This window comes from Onychomys torridus, chromosome 22 (genome assembly GCF_903995425.1).
Source record: "Onychomys torridus chromosome 22, mOncTor1.1, whole genome shotgun sequence".
NCBI lineage: Eukaryota > Metazoa > Chordata > Mammalia > Rodentia > Cricetidae > Onychomys > Onychomys torridus.
In genome coordinates this window covers 32,220,243-32,242,203 of record NC_050464.1, presented here as the reverse complement: position 1 = coordinate 32,242,203, position 21,961 = coordinate 32,220,243, and the positions used below count along the sequence as shown (strand labels likewise).

Below are 21,961 nucleotides of genomic sequence, written 5' to 3'. Positions count from 1 at the left end.
CCCGCCGCTACTCGTGCGTCCCCCCCCAGACTCCTCCCCCGCGCAGTCTGTTCGTCCTGTAGGCCCCGCCCTCTTCCGGGTCCGAGTGCCCGGCTCGCATGGCTGCCGGCAGACGCGTGGGTCCCGGCCCGCGGTCGCGTGCCGCCATGGCGCCGTGGAAGAAGAAGGGGCTGCGGAGGCGCCGGAGTGGGACTTCCCAGGCCCGCGACAGCGACTCGGAGGATGGCGAGTTCGAGATCCAGGCGGAGGATGACGCTCGGGCGCGGAAGGTAGGAACGCCGAGTCCCTAGTCGGGCCCTCGGCCTGCGCCCTTCCGCTTGTCCGTCTCACTGATTGTGAGCCCTCATTGGGTACCTTCGCTCGGGGGGCGGGGTTCAATTACCTTTCGGCCAATGGAAAGTGCAAGTGCGAAGGTCCGCCTGAGTTTGGGGCGGTCTTAGGAGATAGAAAGCCGGACCAGACCTCTGAAAAGCTGGTTATAAACTAGTACTGATGGACGTTTGTCGTGCACGTCGGGAGACAGGCGTGGGCGCCAAGGGGGCAGAAAAGCCTACGGGTCGTGACGCCCACCGTCCTGTGCACAGCGGGTATATTCCTCTGTTTATTTCTCGTCCCCAGCTGAGTCAGTACGCTGCACTCAGTAGGTGGTCAGCTGTGCAGAAACTGCTAAAGGCAATGAGAAGGCAGGTAGTCATTGTCAAAGAAGAGAAGGCTGCCCACGTGTTTCAGACCAAGGGCTTTGCTGAGGCTAAACCCTGCACTGGCTGTGGGACACGAGAAGTTGCTCAACTTTTTTTACAAATCAAAACCCAGCCTTCGGGCTCCGGATGTAGCTCAGTCAGTAGAGTGCTTGCCTCTCGGACCAAGCACTGGGTTTGAGCTCCATCACCACATCAAAGCAGGTATTGTGGCATACACCTGTCATCCAGGCACATAGGAGTGGTGAGGGCAAGAGAACCAGGAGTTCAAGGCCACCCTTGGCTATCTAGCTGGTAGGAGCTATACCACCAGTCCTGAATATTGTGCTTTACAAGTAATGTAAAAGGTCCTCCATCCTGGGATACAAACGTACTTATTAAAGGTCCAGCACACCCTTGACGTAAATAGGGCTGGGAGAGCGGTCAATCCTCACTATACCATTGAGCTGGTCCAACCTCCCCCCCCCCAAAAAAAAAAAAAAAGAAAACCAATACAGCATGGGAAGCAGTCTGCCAACTTAGAATCAGTGGGGGAAATCTCTTTCATTCCTTCTACCCCATTCCTTTGTTTTGGTTGGGATGGAGACCAGATCCAGAGCCTTGTATGTGCGAGCCCTGTATAGGCTCTGTCAGCTCTATTCTCAGGGTCTCTTTCACATAATCTTGGCATAGTTGTCTTCAAACGAAGCGGGTGGGTATCCCCAAGCAGAATGCCTAAACTAGTAACAAAAATTCCGAAGAGCAAAGCTTAACAATTGTCAAAATTATTCATTTGTTATGTTTTGTTTTGAGAGAAGGTCTCTCTGTGTATCCCAGGCTGGCCTTGAACTCACAGAAATTCTGCCTCTGCCTCCCACGTGCTGGGATTAAAGGCGTGTACCGCCACCACCCATCATATTAAAGTGTTAGATGGAGTCTTGTACCGCCCTGGGTAGCCTTGGATTCACTGTAGAACAAAGGATGATTTTGCTCTCCTGATCCTCCGGCTTCCTGAGTGCTGGATGACAAGTGTGTGTTGTTACATTCTTTCTAAGGCCTGTAATAAGTGATATGTATACAATGCCCTCTCTCAGAAGTTTTAGAATTTAAAAGTTACTTGATGAATTTCACCGAAAGAAATCCAGTGAAGGAATTGGTTGTGGCGCCACACAGCTGTCATCCTAGCACTCAGAAGGTGGAGGCAGGAGGATTGGGGGTTTAAAAGGCCAGCCCGGGCACAGGAGACCCTGTCTGGAAAAGACCAAAACAAAACAGAAAGTTATACAAAGACACATAAAATATGTTGTGTATAAGCCAGAAAATAGGTTGAGAGGCCAGAGAGGTGGTCCAGGAGACAGAAATGCTTGCCTGATAAACCCAACAAACTGAATTTGATTGTTGGAACCAGGCTGGATGTAGGAGCTAAAGAGATGGTTCATTAGTTGAGAACACTGGCTGCTCTTTCAGCAGATTGGGGTTTTGTTTCCTTATTTCTAAGGGATCCAACACCCTCTTCTGGTCTCCTTGAGTACTGCATGCACATAATGCACATAATCTATGCAGGCAAAACACCAATACATTTATAAAGCTGGACATGGTGGCATGCATGTCGTCCCAACAGGTGAGTCGGAAGGTGGAGACAGGAGAACCACACAGACCAGCTACCCAGGAGTGTACCACCAGCAGAAACGAGAGAGCAGACGCCTGGAAGTTGGCGGTGGCCACCACCCCCCAGGCCTTCATGCCCGTGACATGCATCACACACATCTGCATTAATGATACATTTTTAAAGAACATAGGATGAGAGCATACCATAGCACTTTGTCCCATGAGAACCCTGTTGAAGGAAATAGCCTACGCCCGTGTTGTTCAGTGTAGTGGCTGAGTTCATCTCATATTTATAGCTACATGATGGTAGGCTTAGAATTCTCTCCTGAGACAGATGACATAATGAAATAAGATTCAAGATGAAAATGAGAGGGGAATAGAAATAGGCCAAGCCTAGTGGTTCAGACCTGTGATCCCAGCTGCTTAGGAGGCTGAGGCAGGAGGATTGCAAGTTCAAGGTCAGCCTGGGCTACATATCGAATTCAAGGCTAGCCTTGTCTCAAAAATAAAGAGTAAGAAGAGGGCTGGGGGTGTGGTTTGGTGGCAGAGGGTTCCATCCTTGGCATCACTAGAACAACAAACACTTGGTGGGGGAGGGAGAGAGTCTTATTATGCTATAAAGTGAGATAAAAAGTTTTATAAGGAATGGAAAAAAGAGATAAATTAATTGTTTTTGTGTTTTGTTTTGTCGGAGCTGAGGACTGAACCCACGGCCTTGAGCTTGCTAGGCAAGTGCTCTACCACTGAGCTAAATCCCCAGCCCCAAATTGTTATTTCTTTAAAAATTAATCAGAAATTGGAAGTGAGATCCAAGCATAGTGGTGTATGCCTTTGATACTAATACTTGGGAGGCAGAGACAGGTGGGTCTCTGTGAGTTTGAGGCCTACAGAGTGAGTTCTAGGATAACCAGGTGCTGTGGCCACTTCTCAGGCACACCCAGGCTGCTACACACACACACACACACACACACACACACACACACACACGTCCTCAGCCTTCAGCATCCATCTCTCCTGGCCAGCCCTATACTTTTCCACTGGGTCTTTACACACCCACGCCGTTGACTTCAGTTTCTAGAAGGGCGCCCTCAGGTTCAGGGAGGTGGCTGTACTGCTGGTAAGGGACGACGGAGTCTGGCCAGCAAGCCCGGCAGACTTTCTGCAGAACTGATCTGCACCTCTGCCCCAGCCCGGGCCCAGGAGAGCTTGTTGGAGAGTTGGTGAGCTTCCAGGCCTCACACCCTTGTCAGGCAGAGCTGGAGTAATGCCAACTCTCCCTTCTCCCTCACAGCTGGGCCCTGGCAGAGCCTTGCCCTCCTTTCCTACCTCAGAGTGCGTATCAGATGTGGAGCCCGACACCCGGGAGATGGTACGAGCCCAGAACAAGAAAAAGAAGAAGTCTGGAGGCTTCCAGTCCATGGGTGGGTAAAGAGGCCAGGTATCTGGGGCCCTGGGGAGTAGCCTGGGGGTGGGGGTGGGGTCACTGTACCCTCTGTGCTTAGGTACTGACGTCTATCTGTGTGGTGGGTGCCCAGTGGACTGAGGTAGTAGAAACAGAATTCCACCCCAGGCCTGGAAAGGGGGCCACCCCTAGAGACACAGGAGGTGGCAGAGGGTTCAGTTCCAGACAGGGGGACAGCCTGGAGGAGATGGACACGGGATGATGGAGTGGTGTCGGGACACCTGTGTGGGAATTACAGCTCAAGTGCTCTGCCCTTGATGGAGCAGTAGCTGCCAGGGCAAGGATTGAGACATCCACTCAGTGGCTTTTAACAGCAGTTAAAAAGGAGCTGGGCATGGTGGCCTATACCATGGCTACATAGTAAGACCCTGTCTCACAACGAAACAAAAATATCTGCAGCCCATGGGACAGACAGAAGGTTATCTACAATATGCAAAGAGTTCTTAGAAATCAATAAGTAAAGGACAGAAGCCCTGAGAGAATGGTTTGCAGAAACTGAATAGTTGATTCATAAAAGCAACCTAGGTGGCTGTTTAGATTTAAAGTGAGGTGCTGGCTCTCGCTGATAATCGGGGATCAAGCAGAGACATACCTGTAGGTGTGCCAAAGACGAAGCATTGACCAGAAAACAGCTGAAATTGTTTACTGGTCTCTAGGCCTTCTCCTGCTGGCTCCCCGATCCTCAGCCCAGGTCTCTTAGGTACCCAAGAACCACTCTCCCACCCGTACCGGTCCTGTTTCCCAACATCACTACCACACCTGTCAGAGTGGCACATGCCTGTGATCCCAGCACTCCGAGGCAGAGGCAGAGACCACAGGTTCAAGGCCAGTGTGGGGTACATAGCTCAGACAGAAAAACAGAAGTTAAAGAATTCCAGCAGAGGTCCAGTGAGGTGTCTCTGCCTCAGTTTGGTGTCTTTTTTTTTTTTTTTTTTTTTTTTGGTTTTTCGAGACAGAGTTTCTCTGTAACTTTGGAGCCTGTCCTGGACTAGCTCTGTAGAGCAGGCTGGCCTCGAACTCACAGAGATCCACCTTCCTCTGCCTCCCGAGTGCTGGGATTACAGGTGTGTGCCACCACTGCCCGGCCAGTTTGGTTGTCTTAAACTCCTTTAACCTTCGGCTTTTTTGCTTTCTGATTTTCTGTGTGTTGGTGAGCATGGTCCTTTGTCCTATAATATCTGATGGCTGCTGTGCCTCCCCCCCCACTCCCATATCTCTCCCAGGCTTGAGCTACCCTGTGTTCAAAGGGATCATGAAAAAGGGCTACAAGGTGCCAACGCCCATCCAGAGGAAGGTAAGGAGCTGGAGGGCAATGTGTTGGGGCAGCAGTGAGCAGTGACCATGTGACAGATGTTCCTGGCCCCACCTGTCATCCTGCTGGCCCTCCTCATTGTGGCTAAAGTTCCACATAGTTAGCCATTTCACAGGGGAGAAGGTTGGGCCCAGAAGAGCTGGAGTTTGAATGTGACTCTCTGCCTCTTGTTATGCTGAACCTGCCCAGGCAGGTCACAAGTGCCCGGGGATCACCGAGCGCTCACAGTGATGGGAGACAAGGTGGAGACCCAACTTGGGAGGCAGAGTCTCCCGGCACAGGAGCTGGGGGTGCTCATTCCTGGAGATAACACTGATAGCCTTTGTAAGAATAGATCTAGAGGCAAGGGGCTGACCCACGGTCAGCCATGCTGAGGCCGGAGCTGACATTACCTCCCACATGTGTCTGACAGACCATCCCCATGATCTTGGACGGCAAGGACGTGGTGGCCATGGCCCGGACAGGCAGCGGCAAGACGGCCTGCTTCCTCCTCCCGATGTTTGAGCGGCTGAAAGCGCGCAGCGCACAGACAGGGGCCCGGGCCCTCATCCTCTCGCCCACCCGGGAGCTGGCCCTGCAGACCATGAAATTCACTAAGGAGGTGAGGTAGCAGGGTCTGTTGGGAAGCTGTGAGGAGGCTGAGGTGGCAGGCCCTCACCTTTGTTCCCTTCTCCCTCTCTCCACAGCTGGGCAAGTTCACAGGCCTCAAGACAGCCTTGATCCTGGGCGGAGACAAGTAAGGACCCCTCACCCCATGTCCCAGCTTCCCCTTGCAGGCACACTCCCGCACCTTGAAGGTTTCCTTGTGAGCCTGTGCTGCTAGTCACTGACAGCAGCTGCTCAGACAGACTGGCCAGGCAGCATGTGGTGGAAGCCGGGGCAGGGACTGAGGGACCTGTCAGCTCAGTGTTGGGCCAGCAAGTCTAGTGAGACCTTAGTGGTACAGACTGCCATTCTCTGGGCGACCTGCTCAGGCTGCAGTCGGTCTGTCCTGCTCCAGCTTCTAAAGGGATGTAGTCTGTGATTGTCAGAAAGCCCAGCCTCTCCAGGCTACACGGAGCCAGGATCCCCACTCCTACAGCTGCTCCAGGGGTGCCTCAGGGGAAGGCAGGAACCGGCACTTAGCCATCAGGGATTCAAGGTTCTAGGTGAAGCCAGTAGTTCCAGGCTCAGTCACTAGGTGGTGCCGTGAGTTGGCAGCAGTGTCTTGAGGTTGTGCGTTGAGTTTCAGCCTGTGTCTCACAATAGCCATTTCTCCCCCATGCCTGGGTGTGTGGCATGTCCCATGGTGAGGTGTGGGGGCGCTTGGCTGTGATAGGACAGGAACAGACTCAAAGGCTCTGTCTTCTCAGGCTGACCCTGCTTTCCCCCCTAGAATGGAAGACCAGTTTGCTGCCCTGCACGAGAACCCTGACATGTGAGTTTGTTAATGGGGGGTGATGCTGGTACTCTGGGGTCCCTTCCCAGAGTGCTGTGCAGGAGACTGGGGGCTGTGGTGGGTCCCTGAGCCTGGGGTGACCTGGGTTGTACATCTCTTCTAGAATCATTGCTACCCCTGGGCGGTTGATGCACGTGGCTGTGGAGATGAACTTGAAGCTACAGAGTGTGGAGTACGTGGTTTTTGATGAAGCAGACAGGTGAGGCTGCAGACAGACCGCTGAGCAAGTAACTGTCAAGGTTATCCTCAAGGCCCAGGAAGCAGAGAGAGGGGAGGCCACAGGAGAATGGCCCTGCCCAGGGAGACCTTATGTGTTTGAATAATCCCATCCCTGGGGCACCTGCACTAGTGATTTTAAGTTTACATTTTACTACTGAAAAGAATGTTATGTCAACCAACGCTGGGTTATATGCAGTGGTGAGTGCTTGCCTAGGATGCGGAAGGCTGAGTTCATGCCCATCACTGGAAACACATCAGACTAATCCCTGCACATAGCAGGGATTCTGGAGTGAGGGTAGCCAGGGTTCCAAGCTCTATAGGGTGGAAGCCCCTCTCTTGACTCTTCCTGCCCACCACTCTCTGCAGGCTCTTTGAAATGGGGTTCGCTGAGCAGCTACAGGAGATCATAGGCCGCCTTCCTGGGGGTCACCAGACGGTGCTGTTCTCAGCCACATTGCCCAAACTGCTGGTGGAATTTGCCCGGGCAGGTAAGCCAGTGGGATGTGGTGATGGACTCAGGGTGGGGCCTGGGATCCGCCCCTCAGTGACCCCTGCCATCTCCTCCACACTCACCAGGTCTCACAGAGCCTGTGCTCATCCGTCTGGATGTGGACGCCAAGCTCAATGAACAGCTCAAGGTGAGGCAGTGTCCATGGACACACTAGGGGTGCAAGGCAAAGCATAATGGCCTGCTTTGCTACCATTTGGTGTCTGGATTATCATGGGTACTCTGTCTATTTTCAGAGGAATAGGCTGTGTCCCTGTTGGGAGCAATATACAAACATTACTTTTGGGCATTGAGAAATGAAAAAAATTCAAAGTATTGATGACTGAGGATTTAGATTTTTGTTTGTTGTTACTGCTTTTTTAAACCTGTTTGCCTTTCATAGTCTTAAGAGCTAAAATTTACATAGATACAAGGGACCTGTAGAATTGCCATGGACCTGTGGATTGTATCAAATTTCATTTAATATAAGGTGCAGTGGAATGCATGATAACCTTTTATTTTGTATAGTAGCAAAGTTAAAAATATTGGCTGTTAGGATTCTGCCCTCCCTCCTGTATGTGAGCAGCTTGGGGTCTTGAATCATCAGGGGGCGCTGGCGACTATGTGTGTGCCTTAAAAAGCCGAATGGGGCCTCTTCCCCAGGCTAGTGGCCAGGTGGGCGCCGCCAGCCCGTGGCCGGGAGCCCACATCTGTCCCTCTCCCTGCAGACCTCCTTCCTCCTTGTTCGTGAGGACACCAAGGCTGCTGTGCTTCTCTACCTACTGCGTAATGTCGTTCGGCCCCAGGACCAGACGGTGGTATTTGTAGCCACAAAGCACCACGCAGAGTACCTCTCAGAGGTGAGCAGGGGCTCTGTGGGATGGAGAGACCCCTTTGGGTCTTAAACCAGTTTCATCCTGAGTCCGGAGCTGCACTTACAAAGAAAGCCACCAGAGGGCAGCAACAGAGCAGCTCTGAGTCTGGGTGGGGCTTTTGTGAAGGGCCATTGCACACACTGACATCTCAGACACACGGCGAACTGTCAGTGCCAGTTCCGTGGGTGTACCTACTGTCAGCTGGTCTCTGTCTGTCTGCCTTTCTGTCCAGACCATCTGCAGCAGCTCCCAGTGGACTTGGATTTTGGGGGGTGGATTTCCAGTGTGTGATGTGCCTGGCATCTAGGCACGATACTCACATGTTAGTGGCATGGTGTGCTCTTGACCTTTTCTGTGAATTCACACCTGTGTGACCCTCAGCTCGACACAAGTGTGGGGAGAGTCCCAGCCACGTGGAAGGCGGGGGGAGGGGCTGACTAGCCACTGTCTCACACCCCAGCAGCCACACCTGGGCACGGCTGAGGACACGGGTGGCTGGGTCTTGCTTACCCGACAACGTAAACGGCGCCTTCCTCCCCCGAGCGTCTGAGACCAAAAATAGTAACACCGAGAGAATGGTTGATGCCCTCACAGGCTTCCTGTGTTTCAGGCTCAGTCCTCAGTGGTACATTAACCCACTTCGTTCTGGGAGGCACAGAAAGACTGAATAATTTGCCCGTGGTCACCCAGGATCCTTAAGGCAGCCCTCTTTATGTGTTGTACCCTTTGATGCTCAACAACGGCCTTGCAGAGCTGGGAGGTGGTAGGAGTTCCATTTATGCTGTGTCAGGCCAGCCAGCAGGGTTGGGGTTCAAACCCACCAGGCATGGTGCCCCGGCTTCAGCCCAGCCTGCAGCACTCATTCCTGCTAGGTTCCTCTCACCTCCCTGCCTTTGCTCGGAGCAGTTGCTGACGGCCCAGGGTGTGACCTGCACCCACATCTACAGTGCTCTGGACCAGACGGCCCGCAAGATCAACTTGGCGAAGTTCACGCACAACAAATGTTCCACCCTCATCGTGACCGACCTGGCCGCCCGGGGCCTGGACATCCCCCTGCTGGACAACGTCATCAACTATAGCTTCCCCGCCAAGGGCAAGCTCTTCCTGCATCGTGTGGGTGAGGAACCTGGTGGGCGAAGGACGGGCACGGTGCCACGCTGGCAGCTGAGAATGTGGGGAAACTGAGGCCGTAAGCCATGCTTACTGGGTGGATCCTGATAGGTAGCCCCCAGCTCTCGGAGTTTCCTTTCTTTTGGTGTTAGGGATGGACCCTAGGGCGTTACTCTGCCACAGACCTCACCGAGTTGTACACTATGTTCACAAACGTAGATCGATTAAGATATGCGGTGGGGCAGAAGAAGACAGGCACAGGGTTTCTTGGGTGTGTTCTGTGTGTGGCTGAGTGTGGTTGGCTTCATATGCACAGCTGTCGGGCAGAGGAGGGCAGCGGTGTGAGGACAGCTGCTGGGGGTCTGTCACTGCCCTGTCAGGTTCACAGGAGACCCCAGCTGTGTCTCCCTCTGTGAGTGCCAGATATGTCCATGCTGGTGGCCGCCTGCTGGCTCCCCATTGCCTTCGGTACAGCTGGCTCCCCATCTTGGGGGTTTCCAGAGCCCTGGGGAATTCCTCAGGGGCCACATGACAGACCACTCCCACTGAAACCTGCAAATGAGGGGCTGTGGTGTTTGCCTAAGGCATGGAAGAAAGCTGGGCATGGTGGTCACAAAACTCAGGATGCGGAAGCAGGAGGATCAGGAGTTCAAGGATAGCCTGGGCTACGTAGACAAACAACAAACCCAGCTGAAATGTGACACTTAAAATTTACTCGACACAATGTTGGGGCCATGTTGGGTTACTTTCCAGCATGCTGCTTTTCAAGTCACGATATAGCGTTACAGAAGTTGTCATTTGCTGTGACACCGCTCTTTGTGGGTGGCACGTCTGCACTAAAGGGCTGGGTAGTGAGCACTTCTATTCTGATGCGCTGCACCGCCTCTGTTGTGGCTGTTTAATCTGCAGCCTCATGGGGAAAGTTTCCACTGGGAACATGTAAATGAGCGGGCACGGCCCGTGTACCAGTAAAACTTTATTGTACAAACAAGTGGTGGGCCAGGTACTCAGCCTTTCTTTCCTCAGCTTGGTAATTCCCACCTGGTAGTCATCAGCTTGTTGACCAGTCCTCTATCCTGTCACCTTTAGGAAGTTCTGGCCCAAACCTCTTTTTGTGGGGATTTGCAGTCTTGAATACTCCTTGGGGGAACGTCCTCTCAAAGTGGGAGTGCCAGGGACTTTTAAGTACCGGTCATGAGTGGTGCTTGCGCCTGCTTTCGCTCACGTGGGCGCTGTACCAACCTGTGCCACCCTGTGTGGGGGACAGCAGTTCAGGAAAGGACTTAGCCTAGCTCTAGCCCTTAGGGAGTTGGGGTCTCCCTGCTGAAACTGGACTCCCCTGCCCCGCAGGCCGTGTGGCCCGAGCAGGCCGAAGTGGTACAGCCTATTCTTTGGTGGCCCCAGATGAGGTTCCCTACATGCTTGACCTGCACCTGTTCCTGGGCCGCTCCATCACCCTCGCCCGGCCTCATGAGGAGCCCTCAGGTGAGGGGAGGCTGGACAGGGCTCAGGTCCCCCTGGAGTTCATAAGCAGGCTGCGTGCAACGGTCTGGCTTTGGGAGGTGGCTGCTGGGTCTGACTATGGGAGATCTGCCCACCATGTCCTGGGAGGATGGCCGTGGGCGCTGCTGGGACTGCTCTTGGGCTTGTGTTGCCTGAGTGGGGTCTGTCTGTGTTCCTGTGCACCCCAGGGACTGACTGAACACACCACTCTAAATGTCTCTCTCATCCGTAACTGTCGTCCTGGGGTTCAGAGGCCGTGAGGCATGGGCTGACTCCCCAGGGTGCCCTGTGGCCGGCAGGTGCAGTTGGCCAGGACGGCGTGCTGGGTCGGGTGCCACAGAGTGTGGTGGATGATGAGGATGGCGGTCTGCAGACTGCCCTGGAGGCCTCCCTGGAACTTCGGGGCCTGCACCGCGTGGCTGACAACGCTCAGCAGCAGTATGTGCGTTCACGTCCAGCGCCCTCACCCGAGTCCATCAAGAGAGCCAAGGAGCTGGACCTGGCAGGGCTGGGCTTGCACCCACTCTTCAGTGAGAGTCTGCAGGGTGGAGTGGGTGAGGGTGGGTTGGCCCTCCACCACCCTCCCTGGCCTCACACTCGTCCTTGCTCTCCAGGCTCCCGATTTGAGGAGGGGGAGCTGCAGCGCCTGAGGCTGGTGGACAGCATCAAGAACTATCGCGCCCGCACAGTGAGTGGGCAGAGAGCGGCTGGAGTGCCGGGGGCAGCGGGGGTTTCCTTCAGCGCTCGCAGCTTCCTAACACATCACACTGGCTCTGTTGGCCACTCAGATCCCCCTTGTTCTGGAGCATTCCTGTGAGCCACAGCAGGTCCGGGGATCACCACTCAAAGATAGAGCGAAGCTCCTTAAGGGAGTGATGTGTTCTCTGCCTTTCAGAGTTCCGAAAAGCCGTTCATCCCCAGCCTCGACCCTCCCGACCTGTTTACTCCAGGGTACCCGGGTGGGCCTGTGCTGTGGGGTTCGTGTACAGAGGCAAGGAGAGCCCAGCCAGGTGGCCAGAGCACTCAGTGCAAGTGAGGTCTGGGTTCCAGCTTTTCCTAGCTGTGTGGACTTGGGCAAGACACCCACTTTCTCTGGGTCTCTCTCTAATTGGGCAGTACTGATATCAAGGGTCCCACCTCCCACGGTGAAGACTTGAGTACCCATACAGGTCTCAGCCGGCTTGGGGTGGGGCTGGGGTGGGTGGGTGGTAGGTAAAGAACATGGCATCCCTTTTACAGACCATCTTTGAGATCAATGCCTCGAGCCGGGACCCAAGCAGCCAGATGATGCGTGCTAAGCGGCAGAGGGACCGGAAAGCTATCGCCAGCTTCCAGCAGGGACGACAAATGAGGCAGGAGGGCCCAGCTGACCCGGTCCCCCAGAAGGAGCCGCCTCCGAAGGAAGAGGAAGCCGAGGACATGGCTGACAGTGTGGAGGTGTGGGCTGCAGGGGCAGCTGGAGCTGAGGGAGAGATAGCCCGGTCCCAGCAGCCCTTGGGGCAGGCAGTGGTGCAGCCCCATGTCCCCATCTCTCCTGTCTGGAAGTGGGGCACAGCCTCAGCTTGTAGTCTGCAGGAGAAGGGTGTGGAGACAAAGGCAAGAGAACAGCCACAAAGTCAAAGCCAGCCTAGGCTACAGTGATAACCAAAGGAAGGATTTCGCAGCTAGCTCAGCGTGCCCATGCTGCGTCAGATCTTTCAGCTCACGCCTTTAATACCAGCACTCGGGAGGCACAGGCAGGAGGATCTCTGTGAGTTCAAGGCCAGCCTGTAAATAGCAACTCTACATACTGAGACCCTGTCTCAAAAAAAAAAAAAGAGCCCTACTGCTCTTGCAGGGGATTGGAGCTCAAGTGCCAACACCCGTTTTAAGTGGCTCACAACTGCCTGTAACTCCAGTTCCAAGGAATCTAGCACCCTCTTACACACACACACGCACACACACACACACACACACACACACACACACACACACACAATTATGGAAATCTGGAAAAAAAGGAAGACAGACAGAGTCCTTTCCCCAGATGTTGTGGCCTGGGCTCTGGCTAAGCAGTACAGCCTGGGGTGGGAGAGAAGCCCCAGCAAGTGGGGCTGGAGGATGTTAGAGTATCCCACTCACAAGGCATTGGCTGCCTCCTGCATGTCCACTCCATCTCTCCTGTCTCACAGAGACACAGAGGGCCTTAGTCTGAAGGCCAAGCCACGACCCCTGTGTGCAAACTATTGTACAGCCAGAGCCAAGTAGCGTCAGGGCTGGTGCTGGAGTGCGGTATCATTATTGCTAGCATCCATCCTGCGTCTTCTGCCTGTCCCGCTCCCCAAAGCAGGGGCTGTTGTGTGTGCAGATGAAGCCACAGGGGCTTGCAGGAGTGTTTTTCTGGCTGATAAAAAGGGAAGCCCTGGTCCTGGTTCTAGTGGGGCTCCCTGAGGCCACAAGGATGACACGGGGCTCCTGTTTGCCAGGGTGTCTTCACAGAGGTTGTGGGCCAGAAGCGGCCAAAGCCAGGACCCGACCGAGGAGCCAAGAGGCGGAGGGAGGAGGCTCGTCAGCGAGACCAGGAGTTTTATGTCCCCTACCGGCCCAAGGATTTCGACAGTGAGCGGGGGTGAGTGTGAACTTGTGGTCCAGCATTAGGTGCATGAAGAGGGTCTGGGCCCCATTAAATCTCCCACTTGAATCTGCAGGCTGAGCGTCAGTGGGACTGGAGAGGCCTTTGAGCAGCAGGTGGCTGGTGCGGTCCTTGACCTGATGGGGGATGAAGCACAGAACATGAGCCGAGGGCGGCAGCAGCTCAGGTGGTGAGTGGTCAGGAAGTGCCAGACAGCCCCTGTGTCCTTGGGTGTGGCCTTCAGTGTCCCCATTTGGCTGCCCTGAGCGGGGTGGTGACTCCTTGCCTACCCCATCTCCCTGGTCCGCTGTGTTTGGTAGCTGGCGTTTCCTGGCGGGCCCGGTACCTGCTGTGCCCACGAGGACTCTGATGCAGCTCCCCAAACACTGGGAAGTGGTGTGGGTGGGGATCAAACCCCAAGTCCCCAAACCCCACTCTCCTTTTGAGACCTGGGCTGTCCGGGAAAGGTGACGAGGTGGTCGAGGAACTTTGAGTGTTCCGCACAGGCAAGCGTGACTGGCTGCCTTCTTTAATCCTCTACTGACTACATGTGAGGAACAGGTGAAGAAACAGGTTCCCCGCAGTAGACTCCATCTCTCTCTCCCTCAGGGATCGGAAGAAGAAGCGGTTTGTGGGGCAGTCAGGCCAGGAGGACAAGAAGAAGATCAAGACAGAGAGTGGCCGGTTTATCAGCAGCTCCTACAAGCGTGACCTGTATCCTGAGGGACAGGCAGGGCTGCGGAGGGGCCAAGGGACTGGGGCAACTTCCAGCTGCTGCTCCTATAGGAGGGCTTCATCTGGGGGGTGGGGGGGGGCGGGGCAACTTCCAACTGCTGCTCCTATAGGAGGGCTTCATCTGGGGGGCGGGGTGGGGCGGGGCAACTTCCAGCTGCTGCTCCTATAGGAGGGCTTCATCTGGGGTGGGGCGGGGCAGCTTCCCTAGCTGCCCTCTCTAAGGGGCCTGTACCTAGCTTGGATGCTCCAGGTCACTTCCTTAATGAGGCTCTCAGCTACCAGAAGTGGAAGCAGAAGCAGAAAATCGATGACCGGGACTCAGAGGAAGAAGGGCCATCCAACCAGCGAGGCTCAGGGCCCCGTAGAGGTGGAAAGCGAGGGCGGAGTCAAGGTGGGTAGGGCAGGTGGTATGGTCCGAATAAGGGGAAAATGGTCACGGCTAGGACACGCAGACTGCCCATGTCCTGTGGTAACCTCTATGTCACAGCCCACCTAGCAAACCAGGGTCCTTGGCCTCTACCACTCAAATGGTGGTACCTGGGGTAGCTAGTAGATGAATGATGGTTCCCCGTGTGGGGCCGTGTGCACACCTAGAGAAGTGGGAGCTGGTGCTTGACCACTTCCTACCTGGAGCACCAGTCTCCATGGGTTGGGATGAGATCTCTGTGGTGGCCACACTGGGCTGTTGGCAGCCACTGTTCAGGAAGTCCCTCCTCAAAGCTGGCGTCAGTGGCAGCTTTGGCTGAAGGAGCAGGTGATACCTAGGGAGTTGACACTGTCTCTGAAAATATGCCCTGGCCAGGATGCCAGGTCACTTGGTGTTTGGCCTCTCTGATCCAGCCAGAGGGATTGGAGCCTGGCTCAAGCTCTGAGCTCCCCAAATCTCTGCTGACAGGTGCATCCCTGCCCCGAGCGTCCAGTGCCCCCGCAGGCCGCATGCGCTCAGAGCTCAAGACCAAGGAACAGATCCTGAAGCAGCGGCGTCAAGCCCAGAAGCAGCGCTTCCTACAGCGTGGGGGCCTGAAGCAGCTTTCAGCCCGCAACCGCCGCCGCGCTCAAGAGCTGCGCCAGGGCGCCTTTGGCCGGGGCGCCCCCTCGAGGAAGGGCAAGATGAGGAAGAGGATGTAAGGAGCCAGACTCGGCCCTGGGGCTTCCTGGTAGCCATGGTGTGGACATCAGGGACTTGTTCCCATGTGCTGTTGGCAGAGTCCCCTACAGGAGCCTGTGTCTATGAGGAGCAGTGCTGTATGGCCACAGAAAGCAGAGGGTGCTTTTCATGGGACATTGGGTAGGGTCTTGAAGGATGCATAGGAGTCTACCAGCAAAGCCAGGCAGACCAAGCCCTGAGCCTGCAGCTCAGCTGCTGATGTTTCCATTAATTCAGGGTTCAGAGGTCGGGACCATGTGGATGTGGGCCCTGGCTATCTCCAACCCAGCTTTGGGTTTTAATGTAATAAACTGTTGTGGAACACCTCTAATAGCCAGGAGTGTGGTTTACTTGGGGTGTCAGGAGGGAAGATTGCAGGTCTCAGCTGTTGCAGTGACTGAGAACACATGGCCATGCCTGTGTCCCACCTGGCCACTGAGGTGCAGTGGCCTCCACTGTCTACTGAGATGAGAAAAAGGAGGCTCTGGATCCAGTTGCTCGAGGTAGCTTGGGGCCACTGCAGGGCGGGGGCAGGCTCTGAAGTTGGCACTGCCCTTACGCATGTGGAGGTGAGAACCGGCCTGTGTCATCTTCATGTCCCCCAACCCATTGGTGGCTCACCCCACCTCTTACTTGAGATTCTGGGAAGGTCAAGTATCCCCCAGCAGCTGGACCCCAGCACAGGCCAGACACACACTGGGGACTTCCTTTTTGGGCCCCAGAAAGCTGATGCCACCAACAGTCACCTCCCGCTGACAGTCTACTTAGTTGAGTGTCCTGTGGAAGTCATAATGGCATGGGCTGGCACAGCTCCATCTTGCCCAGGAGGAAGCACATTCAGAGAGCCGTCGCATTGAGCCTGCACACCAAGAAGTGTGGGACTTGGTCCCCCAGGTCCCCTCGCTGCTCACGTGGCTGGACTAGGAGGCAGTAGCTGCGGGCTCAGCCTGGGCAAGGCTGGCCAGTGTGGCTGAGAGGTCCATGATAAACAGCTTCACCTGGGGCAGGGGTGACAAGGCCGGATCATATCCTCATCCCACTCCCACACAGGGATGCTGAGGGCACTGGTAGGCCTGGATACTCCACTAGAGAGGCACTGATGGCGTCCAGTACAGCCTCTCGAAAGTTTGTTTTGTTTGTAACCAAGTACAGCTCAAACTTGTTCTCTAACTCAGGGCAATCCTCTTGCCTCAGTCTCCTGAGTGTTGAGAATACAGGTGTACGCCACTTAATTGGTTTTGTTGTTGTTTTTTTTTATTGAGACAGGGTTTCTCTGTGTAGCTTTGTGCCTTTCCTGGAACTCAAGCTTTGGAGACCAGGCAGGCCTTGAACTCACAGAGATCCGCCGGCCTCTGCCTCCCGAGTGCTGGGATTAAAGACATGAACCACCGTGCCCAGCCACCAAATGATCTGTAACAACTTTGCCGATTTACAACTGGCTACCTGCCAACCCAGTGTCCCACCCACATCAGGTGACATTTTTCCTTGGTTCAGGCTTGTTTGCTGGTTTCTAACCTCATCTCCATGGCAGCCTTTATTTTGTGCTAATTGTTCATTTATATGAACTTAACAGACACCCAGAGGCCCACTGCCATGAACTGAGGACAAGCTCACAGCAGCCTGTGGGACCCACTTCATGTCCATCATCTGGGTAAATATTGAGGACCCAGCACCAAAGAAGGAAAAAGCAGACTAGCCATTCCTAGTCTTAACAGTGACCGTGAGACCTGGTGATAGTTTATCACTGCTCTGGGCAGCCTGATTCCTGGCCTGGAGAGTGGGCAGGACAGGCCCAGCATCCTCCTCTAAACCTTCCTCATAGGAGCAGAGGCACCTGAGGAGAGACTAACTCAGCCAGAGCCGATGCTCCGCACACCTGAAATCCCAGCACTTAGGAGATGGAGGCCGGACAGTGAGGTGTTCAAGGTCTGCTACATAGTGAGTCTGGGGTAAACCTGGGTTCTATGAGACCCTGCCAAAGGTGGCTTGATTCACAAGACCCTAGGACCCTCCTGGATTTGACACATGTATCACAAGAGCCAGGGCAACTCATGGGCAAACAGTGGCCTCAGTGACTCTAACCATCCCTGCAAAGGGCACACAGATCCACTTGCAGTGGTGGTGGTTACAGTCCTGACAGATGGGTGTGGCTTCCTGGCCCCACAGTAGGTCACTAGAAGGAACCTACACCTATAAAGGATCCTTAACCCCGAGGTGTCCCAACAGTGGGGGTTCCCAAGCTGGGGTGTTTGTAGGAGTGACAGCCTCACCTCCTCTAGCTGCCCCTCGGTGTCCTCCACATCCAGGGTTAGGGGCTGACTCTGGCGCAGGCGCACAAGCTGGTATAGGTTGAGCACAGACATCCGAGTGCGTCCCAGGAGCAGCGTCTTGGCCGCTGCAGTGTTCTGGATTCGAGTCCACTTGGATTCCTGCAGAACGCATGCCCAGATCGTCATTGAGTCAGGACCTGGCCCTGGGGTCCCGGAGGCTCTGCCACCCAACAGGTGCACCCAGGCGTTCTGCCAGGCGGGAAACAAGCACTGTCTCTGGTACCCTTGGCAATGCAGTGCCCCAGCCCTTTGGTTAGCGCAGAGGGTAGATCCTCTCCAACCCCGGGGACGCGCACCCATTGCAGCGTGCGCTCGCGGGCCGCCTCCAACTGCTCTCGCAGCTGTGCGCGCTGCTGGCCCAGACGCAGCAGCTCATCCTGCTTCGCTTCCCGAAGACGGTGCAGCTGAGCATGGGTCTCATCCAGCTCCACCTGTCGCTTGCGCTCTGCCAGCTTCAATGCCGCCTGTGTATCTACCAGGCCGTCGAAGCGCGCCACCAGTTCGGGAACCTCCTGAAACTGGAGAGAGGGGACTCACATGGCCTGTAATTCCCCCTGCCCTCCCCACCTGACTAGCAAACACACTTTGGGAACGTCTTCAGTTCAACTATGCCTTGGGACACCTCACGCCCTGAAGCGAGCATAGCAGGAGCCATTGGATGGGGACTCCAGTGAGCCCTGTTCATGCCCCTCCCCCCCCCTCGCCTCCATGAACAAACCTAGCCACCACCGCCCTCATGTAATCCCAGCACTCGGGAGGCAGAGCCAGGCGGATCTCTGTGAGTTCCAGGCCAGCCTGGTCTACGGAGTGAGTTCCAGGACATCCAGGGCTACACAAAGAAACACTGTTTGTTTGTTGTGTGTGTGTGTGTGTGTGTGTCTGTGTGTGTGTGTGTGTAGTTGAAGGGTGCTTTGGCTATGTAGGGAGTGCAAGACTAGCCTGGGCTGTATTCTCATGTCTCAACAAACCAACCAACAAAACACACACACACACACACACACACACACACACACACACTTCTCCCTAAAACTCAACCTTCCACAAATAATAAAATTTATTATCTGTCCCCTCTGTCTTTCTCTGTATCTCTGTCTCTGTGTCTGTCTGCCTGCCTGCTTGCCTGCCTGTCTGTCTGTCTCTGTCTCTCTGTCTCTGTCTCTCTCTCTCTCTCTCTCTCTCTCTCACACACACACACACACACACACACACACACACACACACACACACACACACACACACACGCTTAACTGTGTAACCTTGAATGAACTTCCTGCAACTGTTTTTTGACCTGTAAAATGGAGTTGACAATAACAGGACACACTTGATCGGACTTGAGGGATGACTGGAGAACAAAGTGCGTCCCTGGTATACAGTGAGCACTCAGTAAGTGCTGTCTCTTGTATACAGTCAGTGCTAATTGCTGCACTGGGGCAAAGCGGTCCCTAGGCCCCAGGGCGCCTCTCACCTCCGGCAGCTGCTCCAGCACGCGCTCCAGCAGGCGCGCGCAGGGCTCTAGGCGCCGCAGCTTGCGCTGCAGCCGCGCGCGCTCCCGCCGCAGCTCCTCCAGCTGTGCACGCAGCCGCTGCGCCTCTGCCTCCTGGTGTCGCACTCCGTGCCCCTCCTCCGCGGCTCTCCGCTGCGCGCGGCGCCGCCGGGCCTCGGCGTCCTAGGAGGAGGATGGAGAGCAGGGAGCCTCCGCTAAGCCGCGACACTGGCACTCTAAGCCACGTGAGGAGACTCGTGGAGGTTGTGTTCATCCACGAGCTGTGATTCAGAGTCCTCGCTCCTCCTCCACCCTCTGGCAATCTGATCTCCCCACTCCAGGCGGCTTTCCTAGGTGGAGACCACTCTTAGAGTGGCAAGCAGGAGCCCCTGCGACCCGCCTCCGGCCCTCAGCATCCACTGACCTGCAGGAATCTGTCAAAGCGGATGAAGGACTCTTTCAGCGCCTGCTCTTTCTGCTCCAGCTGCGCCCAGCGCTGGTTCAGGGTGGCCATCGTGCTGTGGAACTCCTTGGCGTGGGGCGCAATTAGAGGTGTGTGCGTATCAGGTCACCTAACGCTCCCAACTGCAGCGGCTCCCTGGCTCACACGCTACACCCTCCCGTGGTCCCTGAATGCTAACTCCCAACCTCTTCACACCTCTTCTCCTCCAGACACTCCATGTTCCAGCCTCCTGACCCTCTGAACTTTTTCTTTAAAATATTTTTATGTTTTAAATTGTGTGTGTTTAGGGGAGGGGTGTGAGCATGTGAGTGCAGTGCCTTCAGAGGCCAGAAGGGGGCGTCAGAGTTGCAGACTGTTGTGAGCCCCCGATGTGGTTTCGGGGAACCTGAACTCAGATCCTCTGTAAGAGCAGCCAGCGCCAGCTGCTGAGCCATCTCTCCACTTCAGGACCCTCTGAGCTTTGTCCCTGAATTTCGTTTTTTTGTGTATTCAATGTCCTCTTTTCCTGTTTCTTTTTCCTTTCTTCCTTTGCTGCATTATCCGGCTTGCCCTCCTTCAGTCTCTAAGCCTTCACTTCCTCCAGGAAGTCCTGCTTGTCCACTCTCACCTGGGAGTAGAGGTTCCCTCCAGAATCTGACAGTCCTTCCCCAGTGCCTTCCGGCATAGCAAGCCCCATCTAGACACCCATTTTCCTCTCCAGACTGTGAAACTCCAGAGGGCAAGGGCCAGTGCAGAGCACAGCACATAGTAGGTGGTCAGTGCACACACATGCATTTGTACCAAGTTCTCTCACTAGATCTTCCTTTGATAGATAAGGACATCAGGGCTGAGAGTAGACTCACCCCAGACGGTGTAATCCCCCATTGGGCGCCACCAGTGTGTGTCTGGGGAACCCCCAAGTTTCAGCAACTGAGGCTCACCTCCTTCTGGGCCTGTAGACCCTGGTCCGCAGCCGCTAGTTCTTGCTTCTTCTCCAGGAGACGCAGCAGGGGTGGAAAGTGGTCTGCATCCTGCTCTAGTGGCTTCCTGGAGGGACCCAAAGGGAAGGAGGTTACAAGGAGAGCGGGGGCTCCAGACTTCCTGGGGGTGCCTGGAATGGCCCCACTCACCACCTACTGAGTTAGTTTTTGTTTTCAAAGGTCTCATGAAGGCCAGTTAGCCTTGAACTAACTCTGTAGCTGACGATGGTCTTGAACTCTGGATCCTCAAGCCTCTATCTCTTGAGTGTTAGGATGAGGGACATGAGGCTGGCACACCTACTATCTACTGGGTCTTTGATTTGTTTACAAGTTTGCTGAGCACTTACTCTACACCAGGCTGTGTACCTAGCCACGGCGGTTGCAGCCATCAAGAAGACAGACAGAGCTGGTGGTGGTGGTGCACGCCTTTAATCCCAGCACTCAGCCAGGTGGATCTCTGTGAGTTCGAGGCCAGCCTGGTCTACAGAGCGAGATCTAGGACAGGCACCAAAGCTACACAGAGAAACCCTGTCTTGAAAAAACAAGACAAAACAAACAAAAACAAAAACAAAACAAAAAAAGGCTTCCCTTGGGTGGGCGGGACTTGACAGAAAAGGCAAAATTGGGGTGGAGGAAAAAGTCATTTGTTCAGTTTTGCTCATAATGTTGCCTGTAGCCCAGGCTGGCCTGGAAGTTGTTATACCGCTGAGATCATCCTTGAACTACAGTCTCCACCTCCTGTGTGCTGGGGTTATGGACAGGTACCCAGTTTGGGAAAAGCCATAAGGGTGAACCCCGGAGTCCCAAACCCAGTGATGGGTTGGTAAAGGGGCTTAACATCATAAACAGTCAGAATTTCAACTCTAGGATCCCAACACTGGGGCAGTTGAGGCAAGAGGATTGTGAGTTCAAGACCAGCCTGGCTTCCATAGTGAGCGTCTTTCCCTAAATCAAACCCAAGCTCAGTGTATCAATTGCCAGTTTCCATGAAGTATGTTTTCCTTTCATGGTTTCAAGTTGGGAAGGTGGGGTTCCAAAGGTGGTTCAGTCAGATCTCACAGTCAGGGAAGCCCTCTGTGGTACTGCCCTGCCTGCCCAGACCCCTGTAGTGATGTTAGGGTAGGGAGGGTCAGCTCAGAGCCTATGAGTTCCCCTGGGTCCCTGCCAAGCATGTCACACACCAGGATGATGTGCTGGTATCAGCCAGATCTAAGCGGTGAGCCATTAGGGGCAGGCAGAACTCTGACCTTGGGATCTTTCTGCCTGGGTTAAAAAAACAAAAAACAAAACCCAGATTTCCTCCAGCTCTACAGTCCAGAACGGACACTTCCTTGTGCTTGCTGGAATGCGGCACTCCCTCCATCCCTGGAATTCTGGGCTGGACCTGGCACTCTACCTGGCCCCATTCCCAGGACCTGGCCATGATGCTAAACCAAGAGGAGCTTCTAGGCTCCGGAGTGAGCTGGGATTCTACATGAGGACCATCACACCTAGTGGGCACTTGCTGTATACCAGGTGTGCTAATACCGACACTTCTTCCAT

General features: G+C 54.8%; 2 protein-coding genes across 2 annotated transcripts; one reads left to right on the top strand and one right to left on the bottom strand.

The window, feature by feature from the left end:
- The first annotated feature begins 64 nt into the window (after positions 1-64).
- On the top strand, positions 65-15,517 carry Ddx54 (DEAD-box helicase 54). Its single transcript, XM_036171877.1, has 20 exons — positions 65-269; positions 3,577-3,706; positions 4,971-5,041; positions 5,472-5,660; positions 5,746-5,795; positions 6,435-6,476; positions 6,601-6,696; positions 7,083-7,204; positions 7,293-7,354; positions 7,932-8,063; positions 8,985-9,195; positions 10,539-10,673; positions 10,991-11,221; positions 11,306-11,379; positions 11,931-12,128; positions 13,157-13,299; positions 13,379-13,492; positions 13,912-14,016; positions 14,313-14,428; positions 14,933-15,517. Exons 1-20 carry the CDS (start codon positions 99-101, stop codon positions 15,163-15,165), a joined length of 2,625 nt encoding a protein of 874 aa, XP_036027770.1. The 5' UTR covers positions 65-98; the 3' UTR covers positions 15,166-15,517.
- An 8-nt stretch (positions 15,518-15,525) lies between these two features.
- On the bottom strand, positions 15,526-21,961 carry Cfap73 (cilia and flagella associated protein 73). Its single transcript, XM_036171656.1, has 7 exons — positions 21,894-21,961; positions 20,381-20,486; positions 19,422-19,526; positions 18,980-19,180; positions 17,811-18,032; positions 17,455-17,613; positions 15,526-16,182 (listed from the first exon to the last, which is right to left on the bottom strand). The coding sequence occupies exons 1-7, from the start codon at positions 21,959-21,961 to the stop codon at positions 16,105-16,107; spliced, it is 939 nt and encodes a 312-aa protein (XP_036027549.1). The 3' UTR covers positions 15,526-16,104.